This window comes from Doryrhamphus excisus, chromosome 1 (assembly GCF_030265055.1).
Source record: "Doryrhamphus excisus isolate RoL2022-K1 chromosome 1, RoL_Dexc_1.0, whole genome shotgun sequence".
In the NCBI taxonomy this organism is placed as follows: Eukaryota; Metazoa; Chordata; class Actinopteri; order Syngnathiformes; family Syngnathidae; genus Doryrhamphus; species Doryrhamphus excisus.
This window is the reverse complement of record NC_080466.1, coordinates 27,840,068-27,854,680: the sequence shown is the minus strand read 5'-3', so window position 1 is coordinate 27,854,680 and position 14,613 is coordinate 27,840,068. Positions and strand designations below refer to the sequence as shown.

The 14,613-nt window shown below is 40.1% G+C and overlaps 1 protein-coding gene across 5 annotated transcripts in view; it reads left to right on the top strand.

The window, feature by feature from the left end:
- Positions 1-14,613, top strand: part of gphnb (gephyrin b) — a 190,504-nt gene that overhangs the window by 71,776 nt on the left and 104,115 nt on the right. For all 5 annotated transcript variants that reach the window (XR_009119164.1, XR_009119165.1, XM_058046186.1 and 2 more), the window contains exon 3: positions 5,291-5,421. Coding sequence is in view for 3 of the 5 variants with exons in the window: in XM_058046186.1 (XP_057902169.1) it covers positions 5,291-5,421 (131 nt within the window). In the remaining 2 variants the exon portion in view is untranslated. The remainder of the gene's footprint in view (positions 1-5,290; positions 5,422-14,613) is intronic.

Below are 14,613 nucleotides of genomic sequence, written 5' to 3'. Positions count from 1 at the left end.
CTTGTATTTAGCAAACATCAACTGCTTGTATTGTTTCTTGAATTGGCTCATTGTTGTGCATTGTTTGAGGTAGAGGTAATTTTTTTTGTTTTTTACAAAAATTGTGTTATTTCTTGAAAACGTAAGCACATGGTCCTAAACATGATGTGTGAGCTTGTGAAAAAAACCATCCTATTGGAGCTGTAATCTAAATTTTAAGCTAGAAAGTTGTCAGTCATGCAGGCCTGGTCTCTACAAATGGTTTTGTTGTTTCCTAATTATTATTATAAATGATCTACGTAGGGGCGTCACTAGGTTCTGAGGACAAGGGGGGCTTAGCCCCCTGGAGATGCACAGATTATGAATGAATGTAGTAGACATTCAAAGAAAATCCAAATAAGGAACAAAAACCGGGATATAGCTTTCCCACTTTTGGACAGATTTAGTAGAGATTGTTTTAGGCCACCATTAAATTTACACAAGTACACACAATCTACACTGCAAAACCGCTGCTCAAGCTCTGCAACCATTCTGTCCAATGGACAGTAATCAATTAAATACCATATTTTCTGGACTATAAGTCGCACAAGGCCAAAAATGCATAATTAAGTAGAAAAAAAACATACATAAGCCGCACTAGAGTATAAGTCGCATTTTTTGCGAGTAATTTATTTTAACTACTTGACCAAAACAGACATTACGTCCTCTTGGAAGGCAAGTTCTACCAATAAAAGAATAGAGAACAAGCTGAATAGGTGTAAGATATGCTAACACAATGGTTATTCAGCTACACAAAAAATAAACATGAACAGAAAAGGTGTCAAGTGTTTATGTAACATAAACACTTTTTTCATTTATAAGTCGCTCTGGAGTATAAGTCGCAGGAACAGCCATTATATTATTAATTAGCCTATTATTATTACTATCATCATTGTTATTCTTCTGATTATTACTACAACTCGTAGGCTAGTATTAGCTTGCTTATTGGCTTGCTTGAAATTTGTCCGATTTTCTTTGTAAAAAAATTGTTTTAATTCAATTAAAAATAACAAAAATATATTAAAATATATATATAATATATAAAATTATTTAGAGAGATTAAGAACATTTTAGGAGGTCTGAAGCCCCCCTAAAATAGGCCTAATGACACCACTGGATCTATGAACTCCCATCAAACCACAATATAATCCCTTGTATGTAAAAGTGAACAAAGATGGCCGCCTTGCAATCCAACTTTCCTGACTTATTGGCTTATTTGGGGTTGCTGTGCTTATTAACATTGTCCAAGGTGGTGCTTATAATTAATAAGTGTCAGGAGATGCCACGGATTATACAACATGTCTACTTTGTGCGGCTTTGACTTTGTGGATCATTAATGTTATGCAAGGTGGCGGTCGTCATTAATATGCAGAGCGAAGAATGATCACGTTGTCCAGGTTTGGGCGTCTCGTGTATTAGAAAGTCCTCTACGACAACGACGACTAGTGTGTGAAGATACCAACTTTGGAGCAGGGGGCTATCATCCATTCAGTTTTATACAATCATCTTCACTAAAATGTCATGTTTTATTCCACTATCCACTCCATATTTCTGCTATATATAACTGTTGATATGATATGAAGATGGCAATTATTAGTGGGTAATTCCTATCTGTCTGATCGGATGAAGGTCCAACATTACCTTCTGCAGGTTTCATCTCAATGGATTTAGAATTCTCACGCTTACAATTGAATGGAGATGATGTCAGTTTCATGGTTGGTTCGCTGAAGACACACATGGCAACATGCGTGAAGCGAGCCAATCAAGCTGGAAGTGTGGCCCCGTTTCTTGCAACTGTGTCCATGCGTGTGTGTGTGTGTGTGTGTGTGTGTGTGTGTGTTAATGAATTATGCATATTGATACCAAAGCTGGAGCATGGACATTTTCTTTCCATGAGAACAAACAAGAGAAATTATACACAGTGGAAAAGCGTGCAGAAAGTCTATAAATAGCAGCAGAGCGTTTTTAGCCGGGGGGATGTGGTTGCATTTTTTTTTTTTTTTATACAGGTCAGACTATGATCTTCTCCCACAAGCCTCTGCTTTGAGACTTAACAGACATTCCTCTTAAGGGTCGTGCCGGCAGAGCAGAGATGCATCAATGGGGAGAATTCGTAGGAGGGAGACCCCGTATATAATGTCGTATCGGGAAGTAAGAGTAATGCCGTCCCACAGCGGGGTGTGACCAACATGAGAACGGGGTTGCCAGGTTGTGTCAATATCTTGTTTGTGTTTTATTATACCTGGATGAACCTCAATGTTTTCATGTTTCTTTCCCAATTTTAAGTCCTTGACAAACATTTTATATTCCACTTATCTTCACTAGCTGAATAACCATTGTGTTAGCATATCTTACACCTATTCAGCCTGTTCTCTATTCTTTTATTGGTAGAACTTGCCTTCCAAGAGGATGTAATGTCTGTTTTGGTCAAGTAGTTTGTAAGATAAATTACCAAAAAAAATGCCACTTATACTCCAGTGCGACTTATGTATGTTTTTTTTTCTGATTATGCATTTTTGGCCTTGAGCGACTTATAGTCCTGAAAATATTTATATATTTATTTATATTATATATATATATAAATATTTATTATATATGTATTTTTAATTATTTATATATATTACATTATTTTTTATGTATATTTATATTTATATGTAAATATTTATTTATCTGTACTCTACAGACTGAACTTGAAACTAAAACCAGGAAAATGCAACAAAATGGAGAGCATACAATCATATTCAAGAGTCAAATTGCATGTTGAGTACTATGAATCTGTACATGTTGGCAGGTCTGCACTATCACTGAAAGCATCTCACACAGGCTCTAGTGCAGGGGTGCTCACACTTTTTCAGCATGCGAGCTACTTTTAAAATGACCGAGTCAAAATGATCTACCCACTACAAAAATGCAAAACATCTATTTATTTTCAAATGTATTGAGGATTATTTGTACGTACAATGTATGTTGATGTACCTTACATAACCAAATGAGCCAATATTGCAAAACACACATAATTAACTATTAACATTTTTTGTAATTACCTGAGTTTACTTTGATGACTTGCACTGAATTGAACCAGCCAGGGATGCATAGTCCGGACAGTAGCTGCTGATAGCCAGCCTCACGCACACTTCCAAATGTTTATCAGTCATGGATAATATCCATATCATAATATCCGTATAATATTCCATATCCGTATGGAAGTGATATGTTTTTTGCCTTTTTACTTGGTCCAGCTCCTTCACTCATTTTACTGACCATAAACTTTAGCGAGGGCTTAAAATCTGACGCAATTCGCCGACTAGCTTAGCACTTTGCATCGTTGTTTACGCATGAGCGGTGACCTGAAGGTCAAAATTCAGTTGTCATCTGACTGGTTGTCCTGTATGTCAATCAAGTAACGGGGATGGATGATAGGCTGACATCGTAAGTTCTGCTGCACTTAGAGACGTTGTTTGATTTGATTGGTCGCCCGAAGGGCAACATTCAGTTGTCATCTGAATAGCTGCCCTGTATATCAATCAAGTGACGGCATTGATGCTAGGATGAAATTTTTTTAATGTCACGCCGCGATTGACCAGCGATCGACCAGTACCACCTCCGCAATTGACCGGTAGATTGCGATCGACTTAATGAGCACCCCTGCTCTAGTGCTTCAGGATGCCAGCTGATGGGGGGTAAAATAAAGGATGGGAGCTATGCCTGCGACTAGGGTCCACTCGCACAATATACTTAAATACACAAAATAACAGCATTGTAGGCTATATGACACAAAATGTGTGATGTGTCATAAAAATTAGCTTAGCTAATTAGTTAAGTGAATAGTGTATTCCTGTAAAAAGAAACTTCATAACATTTATATTCAAGTTGAAATTGTCAAAACAGGGAATGAAAGCCAGAATCATTCAAATTCGGTGGCCAACTCCGGTCAGGACTCACAACAAAAAGTGTTAAAAATCGCATGGTTTTAATCACTTTAAAACTACAAGTAACTACGAGAATCCTTGAACATGTTCAAGGATCTACTCCTATGAAAGTGACAGAGACACCCTCTGGAACTCAAAACCCACCTGTTTCCCTTTTTAATGTCTAACTTTTTACACCTGACTGCTGTGCCCCGCCCAGCTTTTAACCTTTTTTTATAGCTGTGAATGAATGTTTTTATGTTGTATTTTAATATATCTTTACTCTATTTTTTATTTCTGTTTTCTTCACTGTAAAGTGCCTTTGAGTACTCTGAAAAGCGCTATACAAATAAAATGTATTATTATTATTATTATTATATGAGCATATACATAACTTTACTCTTTTGTATCTAATTAATATTACACCTTGTTTTTAAATTTTATATGGGCATATATGACACAACCAAAACATGACTTTGACCACAGTACAATATCAATAAAATGCATAGTTAAAAATCTAGATTTGTAACTAATTTGTATACCAGCGCCCCCTTTCTGTTTTGAGTTTGTTTGTATTAATGTTGACATTTTGTTTACAAATTTTTTTTGAATAAGTATTAATATATATAATATATATTTGTGTATATAAATATATCTATTTGTGTGTATATATATATTTGTGTGTGTGTGTGTATATGAGTGTGTATATACGTATATATGTGTGTGTGTGTGTATATATTTGTATGCATGTGTATATATTTGTATGCATGTGTATATATTTGTGTGTGTGTATATGTGTATGCATGTGTATATATTTGTGTGTGTGTGTGTGTATATGTGTATGCATGTGTATATATTTGTGTGTGTGTATATGTGTATATATTTGTGTGTTTGTGTGTATATGTGTATGCATGTGTATATATTTGTGTGTGTGTAAATGTGTATATATTTGTGTGTGTATATGTGTAAATGTGTATATATTTGTGTGTGTATATGTGTATATGTGTATATATTTGTGTGTGTGTGTGTATGTGTGTATATATTTGTGTGTGTGTATATATGTGTACATATTTATATGTATATATATATATTTATATATTTTTTAATAAGGAGGTGGGTCTGCATGGAGTGTGTGGTGTTTAGCAGCGTCGTCCACAGTGAAGTGTGTAGTTGTAGTGTGTCAGTGGGCCAGCTGAGTGATGCACACGTCCATGCAGTGATTGCTCGCTCGACATTCTACTCATCTCGCCTGCCATTTTTTTTTCTTGCCATATCCCAACCCTCCTCATCTCCCTCCTCTTTTTTTTCTTCTTCTTCCTCCATCCCTGCTTCCTCCTCCTCCTCCTCCCTCTCCCTCTCCCCAGCAAGTTCGATGCGATCGGCTCTGGGCCCTGCCGTGAGTTCTCGGTGCGGGCGACAGCGCTGCTGAACATGGCGTCAGACGGGATGATTTTAACGAACCACGACCACCAAATCCGGGTCGGAGTCCTGACAGGTAAGCTTTTTTTTATTATTATTATTATTTTTTTAATTCACCTTATTTGGATATTTTGAAGTCGTCTACATCTTGGACGTGCCCGGCTTCTCCTTGTGAACATCTTATATGTTCATGAAAAGAACCATCCACGGTAGGTTGCGTGAAGCGTGTGCCGTGGATGTGGATGTCAAGGTGGGCTCGGCGTCGCTTTGTGTCCGCTCGTGTCGAATCCTTGAAGGGGAAGGAGGAAGGAAGAGGCGCCCGGTTGATGTGCATTGAATAATTCATGTCCCGATCTACTTGTCAGAGCTGGAAATTACAGCTGAGAGCGTGTCGTTAAACACGGACGTGTGCGGATTGTTTTTTTTTTTTTCATTATTTCTTACTGGATGGCACGGCACTGCACGGCACGGCATGGCCTGTGCCAAAAAGACCATGTGTGTGTGTGTGCGTGGAGGTGAATGACAGTGCCGCGCTCATGACACATGTTGGCGGCTCCGGCTGGGTTTTGGATGGGGGCTGAACACGCAGCGTGGATGGAGTGGAGGAGATGTGGATGTGTTGGATCTGTTTGCCGTCGGCCTTCATTTGTGCGTGTATATTGCTTTGTCATGTGACCGTGGGTTCGTCTCGATGCCTTACTAAAGGATATTTTAGAGGTAAAATGGACGGGGGTTGATTGGGTGGATGCACGATTTTAAAGCCGTGTCCACGGGAATATCCTCCCATATACCCCCACACCCCACTCCCTGTCTTTCTTGCTGTCCATCCTGTGTGAGGCTACCTCGATCAATATTTCATGAAAGGCGAGATCTCACACATGCGGCAGACTTTATTCCCCCCACATGGATGCGGCGGTTATGAGGCTTTGTGTGTGTGAAGCAATGTGCTAATGACCATGTCCTGAAATCTACCAGGGAACCCCCCCACCACCCCCCTCCCACACACACACACACACACACACACACACACACACACCCTTACCAAAAAAAAAAGCACCAGCACAGCCCTTCACCTCCTCCCATCCCGGTGATAGTCTGATGGTGCTGTCCGTGGTGCTGAAACCAGGCTTCAGCACTGACCTTAGCATGCTACTACTACTGCTGCATCAGCCATGTAGAGCAACCTCGCTGCCTCATTTTTGGAAAAAGAAAATGAACTGAAATCACCTTTCCCATATAGTTATCAGTTATGCCTCATGTATGTATGTACGTCCATTTTAAGGTCATGTTTCGGTACTCTTAAGGTGGTTTAATGGTTTAATTTCATTTGAACACGCATCAGATTACAATTGAATGCATCCCATAATCAGTTCACAGTTCCACATGTCCAAAAGGAGTAGGAAGAAGCAGAGCTTATTAAATCCTACCCCTCCATCTGGTACTTTTACAATTAGTAACTGTTACATTTGTTCACTTCCTGCTTTCCTAATATCATTTGGGTTTTTTTTTAATTTTTTTATACATTTATTATTTTTTGTTTTTTTTACATTTATTTTTTTAATTTTTTATATTTATTATTTTTTTTCTTTTTTTATTTTATTTTTTACATTTTGTCAAAATTTTTTAAATGATTTATTTTTTGTCCCGTACCGAAGTACAAGGTGATATGAGCATCCAATGACATAATGGGTACCATAGTAAGTGTCAATATAGTGATATATATAGCACATCATGACTGGTTCAAGACTCTTCATCCTTGTATTTAGCAAACATCAACTGCTTGTATTGTTTCTTGAATTGGCTCATCGTTGTGCATTGTTTGATTTCCTTACTCAATCCATTCCATAGTTTGATTCCACATACTGAAATGCTATGGCTTTTTAACATAGTCCTAGCATATAAGTGTTTCAAATGTAGTTCTTCCCTGAGATCATATTTCTCCTCTCTTGTAGAGAAGTACTGGATGACATTTTTAGGTGTGTACAAAAATGTAAAAAAAAAATACTTGGTCACTTGAGTGCATTCTGGTTTGTCTTCACACTTTTCTCTGTAACGTCCCACCTTGATTGGACCGTGTGTGACGTGTACGTTATCAGACGACCTCAACATGGCGTCTTCCGGGTCGCTTGCCTTTCTGTGGCTCATCTTTTTTTTTAGCAGCTAAGATGTAATGAAAAGGATATGAATGTTGTCATGTGAAATATGTTAAGGTTCATGAAGATGTGCTGCAAGCAGACAGTTAGCTAATGTATTCTAGATATTTAATTATATTGTTTTACATCAAAATCACGTCTGTTTATACCGTAGAATTATTATTTTTGCTTTTAATTGAATATATTCTGAATATTCCATTCTTAGGTGTAACTTAAAACAACAAAACTTCCCTTTATTCAGTTTCTGAACAAGACTTTTTGGCTTGACTCTTATACTCATCAGCAGGGTCATCCCAGACCACATTCCGACAGAAGTCAGCAAGCTTAGACGGATTCGGCTTTCCCTGATATCTTTTCTCCATATCTGCAATGTCCTGGTGGGATCGTTCCCCGTGCTCATCGCTTACTTCTCCACACTTCAGTGGAAAGAAACCTAGAATGGAATGCAAAAAGTGTATCATATTGCAGCCGAGGGCTTTGTAGGACTTCAGGAGGTTTGCCACCAGCTGCTTATAATTATCTGCCTTGTCGTTTCCAAGAAACTTCTGCTACTGTTCATGACTTTTCCAAACACATTTGGAAATGTGGAGATGGGCTCTCAGATAGAAGTGGTTTGCATACATTTTCTATGTTGACCCAATACTGGGCCACACGGTGGTCGAGTGGTTAGCATGTAGGCCACACAGTCAGTTTCTCTGATTTTTTGGCTTTCCACCCACATTCCAAAAGTATTCTAGGTTAAACGGCAACTCCATAGGTATGAATGTGAGTGTGAATGCTTGTTTGTCTATATGTGCCCTGTGATTGGCTGGCCACCAGCTGGGATAGGCTCCAGCATACCCACAACTCTAGGAAATGGATGGATGGATGACCCAGTACTGCAGGGGTCTCAAACTCAATTTACTTGGGGGCCACTGAAGCTAGGGTCTGGGTGAGACTGGGCCGCATCAGTTTTTCCAAAAAAAAACAAAAAACGCATTTATTAAAAACAGAAAAATGAATAAACTTTGCTTTGGTTCCAATTTTCTACAAGAAAAGCTCTGATAAAACATTCCACTGTTCTCAAATATCTTAATTTTTATTTTTCTGCACAAAATAAGATGAAAAATAAATAAACAAATCAAGAATAAAGAAAATCAATCAATCAGTCATAAATAAATATAATAATAATAATAAAACGGCAAATAATAAAAACTTAAGAAACCACATATAGTTGGTGGGTAGACAAATTATTTTTTTCAGATTAAAATGAACAAAGCATTATTAGAGCCCTGTAGACATGACAAAACACGACTGTAGTCACATTTATACTTTTTTTATTTACAACATATTGCGCAACTGCAGGGTCTTGAGACATGCTAACTCGCAAACTAGAGAGCTAGCGACCTAAACGGTAGCCTTCAAGTTATTTCCTTTAAACCTACATAGCCAAAAACTTACCACTTCCACACGGATAGGGAGGATAACTATTAACAGTTATTTAACCTTTAACATGAACATTAATCAAACGTAATAATTTTTTCTGGGTACATGACACCATACAGCATCCATATCAAACTTGCACAGGCCGCACTAACATTAAACTTTCATATCAAGGCGGGGGCCTCAAACTAGTGTCCTGCAGGCCACATTTGGCCGCATGTTTGAGACCCCTGCAGTACTGTATCTTGGACATTGTAGACAATCTGCACTACTTTAAACTGCAAACTAAGAACCGCAATACTAATAATACTGCATATCTCATTAATAGTGAATTATTTGTATTTTTGGATTAAGCCGAGGGTCATTAAGAATCAACCTGCAGGTTTAAAAACTGTCTGAATGATTATTTGATTTTTTAGGAAATTAATCTTTCTTATTGACTGAAGCTTGTCGCACAAATACATTTACCTTCACGCCACTATTAATACTGCTTGTTGGTTACTGAGTCACATTAAGTCACTTTTTCCCTGATTCAAATTATGTTACGTTTGAGTTCTTTTTACACTTGAATGACAAAAGTGTTAGGAAAGGGGATGCGGGACACCAATCAGCCTGCTTTAGGCTTTCATCATGCATCATTAAAGTTAGGATTGGAGGTTGTGTTGCTTTTATGCAAAAGTACGAGCTCCACCGACTGGGTTATTTGGCCTTTTCTTTTGGTTGTATTATTTTACTGTTTTTATCACGTAATATTAATAGTGGTTCAACAAATTACAATTACACCACCCGGAAGGAGGATGTACCAAATCCCACAGTTATAGGAAGTGATTGGACCAATCAGCTCCAAAGAATTGGTACATTTCTTTCCCAGCTAATGTTAACAAAAATTTAAAAATATTACAATTGGACAACCCGGAAGGGAATTGTACCACATGAATCAGACAGGAAGCCGTAATATTTGGAGTTGTGGTGGGTGTGCCCACTTGAACAACTTCACATGAAAAGATTATTTTTGAAAAAAACTACTTAAAGCTATGGAAATTATTCATTCATTCATACATTCATTCTACCGCTTATCCTCATAATGGTCGCGGGCGGTGCTGGAGCCTATCCCAGCTGTCTTAGGGCGAGAGGCGGGGTACACCCTGGACTGGTGGCCAGCCAATCACAGGGCACATATAGACAAACAACCATTCACACTCACATTCATACCTATGGACAATTTGGTCACACAGAGGGTGGAATTGAACCCTGGTCTCCTAGCTGTGAGGTCTGTGCGCTAACCACTCGACCACTAGGCTGTGCCACCTATGCTGAATTATGAACGTGTATAGATGTGATGTCCGTCAAAGTAACTTGTTGAGCATGTCTGAAACAAATAACCCACGGTTGAATGATGTCACCCCAACGCCGCCATGCACTGTTCTTTCTCAATGCAACACATCTTACTCGATACCCCCCCAAAAAAACGATCAAAATGACAAATACGCCTCTCGTTTGAGCATCAACGTCGCCGTGTGCATATGGAAATTGTCAACACCGCGCAGTGAGATCAAACTAGCAATCTGTCATTGCATGTGCCGGGGATGCAGTTGGGGATCTGAGTGACTGATGACACGTACACACACACAAATTAACCCCCTCTGATGTGCCGTTAAAAAAAAAAAAGGTCCGGGTATATCAAGAAGCTTCAATTAGAGAGAAGGCAAACAGTCGCCCACACGGAGGAATTACAACAGCACCAATTAGAATCCAGACCTCAACCCAGAGCCATCAATCCTAATTTGAATCATAACAAAAGGTTGACAAAGAAGTAAAAAGTGGTTTGGTCTTAGGTGATTGGCGACTCCAAATTGTCCATAGGTATGAATGAGAGTGTGAATGGTTGTTTGTCTATATGTGCCCTGTGACTGGCTGAGCCACCAGTCCAGGGTGTACCCCGCCTCTCGCCCGAAGACAGCTGTGATAGGCTCCAGCGACCCTCGTGAGGAAAAGCAGTAGAAAATGAATGAATGGAATAAATAATTCAGCATATCAGGAAGACGCAGACATGCACGATTGTTTTCTTTTTTTTGCCGGTTTATTATTTTTACACTTCAAAAACAGTAGTTAAATTGTTTTTATGCTTTCAATTTGACAGTTAAGACTGTTAAAAAAATGCTTGTACAGTAAATAAAAGTTCTATGATGACGAGTGGCAGTTTGACCCCGGAACAGATTATTTCTATTTCCATCATTTCCAAGTCTAAATTGATGGATCGTGCTTGACCTCAAAGGTTGCGCTTTTTTCAGTTTCCCGCACAGCTCCCTTAAAAAAAAAAAAAAAAAAATCCCTAATCGCGTTGCAAACGGAACACGACAGCAGTCGGTTGCGGTGCTCAATCTTCTTTCCTGCAAAGGTCAGAGGTCAGCTGCCCACTGCTGCATGCAGTCCTTCCTTCCTATCCATCCAGGCAGGTGACATGGAGCCCGGGGGGATGTTTCTGTTTAGCGGTGGTGGAGTGGAGTGTGGGGTTCTTGTGTGGAATAATTGATGAATTTCACGGCGTGTTTGAATAAAAGGTCTGGTTTGTTTGCAAGAAGCGTTATGGTAAGCTTCAGGCGGGATAAACGGGATGAGCGTGCCGTCACTTGTCAAAGATCTCACGCTGAAAATGTGAGCTTTGTTAGGAGTGGAATTGAACCTTTTTTTTTTCCCTCTCATACTTATGCGTGTTGGCGCATGGCTGCATAATGCCCAGTCTTCTGTCTGTTAGGCTTGACTTTTAATATGAGCTTTAATTGGGCCAAGTCTTAACTCCCCGGTCTGCCTCGGGCGCTCGACTCCACATCCACTCACCTGATTTGGAAACGCGTTGGCCGGCACTTTATGTCGTGACTTTGAGGCCAAATGCAGCAGTGAATGAAAGCGAGGCGTTCATACCTGGGATCTGCAATCCGAACATTTTTTTCCCGATAATAAAGTTGCTAATCTTCACGTATACCGAGTGCGGCATTGTGCTTCGTTGGTTTAGCCAACCAAATCACTGACACACTTTACCTTGAACAATGGTTACACTATTGCAGCCCTCTTATGATTGGACAATTACACAGAACGACTACGAAAGGCTGTCAAAGATAAAGACCTGCTTCATACCATTACATCGGATAAACAGAATTTTTTTTTTTATTTCTCAAAGGAAATAACCTGAATAGAAAAGATGAGTTCCAGGTAAAAAATAAGTCATCATGTGTATTTCACAAAGTGATGTTGCAAGTGGACCTCACAGCTAGGAGACCAGGGTTAAATTCCACCCTGGAGTTTGCATTTTCTCCCCGTGCATGCATGGGTTTTCATTTTTCGGGTACTCTGGTTTCCTCCCACATTCCAAAAACATGCTAGGTTAATTAGCGACTCCAAATTGTCCATAGGTATGAATGTGAGTGTGAATGGTTGTTTGTCTATATGTGCCCTGTGATTGGCTGGCCACCAGTCCAGGTTGTACCCCGCCTCCCAGCTGGAAGACAGCTGGGATAGGTTCCAGCACCCCCGCAACCCTCGTGAGGAAAAGCGGTACCTATGGACAATTTGGAGTTAGCCAATTAACCTAGCATGTTTTTGGAATGTGGGAGGAAACCGGAGTACTTGGAGAAAACCCACACATGCACGGGGAGAACATGCAAACTCCACACAGAGATGGCGGAGGGTGGAATTGAACCCTGGTCTCCTAGCTAGGAGGTCTGCGTGCTAACCACTCGACCACCGTGCATCAAAAACAATAACCAATGCAGTAACAAGATGTAGAATTGCAGTAACCAAAATGTGGAATTTCAGTAAACCAAATGTAGTATTACATATATTGTACCTGAGTTTCACTTGAATGAATGAATATTATTGCACATAAGTCCAGTATTGCACAATTTGAAGTTTATTGTACATAACAGTGAGGTGTGTGTTTTAGTAGTGCAAAAATAAGTCATGTTCATTTATGATTGTTCATTCCAGTGATGGCTTGGGCCTGGGATCTGGGTTCGGATCTCCGCTTGGGGGTCTCTGTGTGGACTTTGCATGTTTTCCCTGTGTGTGTTGGTTATCCGGGTACTCCGGTTTCCTCCCACATTCCAAAAAAAATCGTGGGAGTGCGAGAGGTAGGGAGGTCTTTCAGTATTAGATGGGGATATTTCACTATTAGATATTGGATGGGGTTCTAACCCGTGTGTTTTTAGTGTCTCTCCATCTGTTCGCCTTTACATGGCTGCTTTTACCCTGTGGTACCCCCACCCCACCATAATCACCCACGGTTTTAACAGCCAACAGAGGTCCGGCAGCACGCGGGCCGCTCTCCAAACTTCCATGTTTATGAGAAAGACCCCCCCCCCCCAGACAACCGTGTTTAGATGGCAATGGCGCCCTCAATCTCCTGCTCGGATGAATGGAATGCTTTGCCTCGCCGTCCAATCGGGTTGAAAGCTTTCGCTTTGGTGAGGTCATCAGACAATGGAGAAAAATGAGTGAAACATTTCATTTGCTTTTACGGATAATTTACTCTCTGGCGTTTGTCCAATGCTCACCTTGAAGCTGCGCCGATGCTAACAAGGCATGCTCAAGCTAATACCGCTAATAATCTTTGGTACTGTGGTATATCACTTCAGAATTTTACTTGTTAACACAATTAAGCTAGTGATTGATATTTTGTGTGTTATTTTCAGACGGAAGCGGCACGGTGGTTGAGTGGTTAGCGTGCAGACCTCACAGACCAGGGTTCGATTCAACCCTCGGCCATCTCCGTGTGGAGTTTGCATGTTCTCCCCGTGCATGCGTGGGTTTTCTCCGGGTACTCCGGTTTCCTCCCACATTCCAAAAACATGCTAGGTTAATTAGCGACTCCAAATTGTCCATAGGTATGAATGTGAGTGTGAATGGTTGTTTGTCTATATGTGCCCTGTGATTGGCTGGCGACCAGTCCAGGGTGTACCCTGCCTCTCGCCCGAAGACAGCTGGGATAGGCTCCGGCACCCCCGTGACCCTCGTGAGGAAAAAGCCGTAGAAAATGAATGAATGAATGAATTTTCAGACGGATTCTAACATGTTGTTAACTTCTGTGATGGTTAAGAATTCATTTTCTACCATTTATCCTAAGGGTTGCGGAGGGTGCTGGAGCCTACCCCAGCTGTCTTCACCCTGTACTGGTGGCCAGCCAATCACAGGGCACATACACTACCGCTCAAAAGTTTGGGATCACTTGGAAATATTTTTGGCCAGTCAGAGATATGGCTTTTTCTTGGCAGTCTTGCTATGAACTACCGAAGTATACTGAAGTATACCGACACTCGTGATATACTGGTGTTTGACGGGTATTTGACTATTTAGTACAGCTGCCAAGTGACGACCTGTGAGGCGTCTTTGTCTTAAAGTGCACACTCTCAAATATTTGTCTTCTTGCACAGTTGTGCAGCGTTTTTCTGTCCTTGTTAGACCCAGTTTGTGCTGCTCTCTGAAGGGAGTAGTTAACAGCATGGTAAGAGATTTTAGTTTAGATTTTTAGATGGCTTTTCTAATAATCTATTAGCCTTATAAAATGATGAACTTGGATTAGCAGCCATACCAGGAGATTGATGCAGAGGACTGACAGTTGTTGATAGTAGGCCTCTATGCAAAAATGTAGATCCTTCTTTGAAAATCAACTGATTCAACTGAAAATCAATTTTTATTGT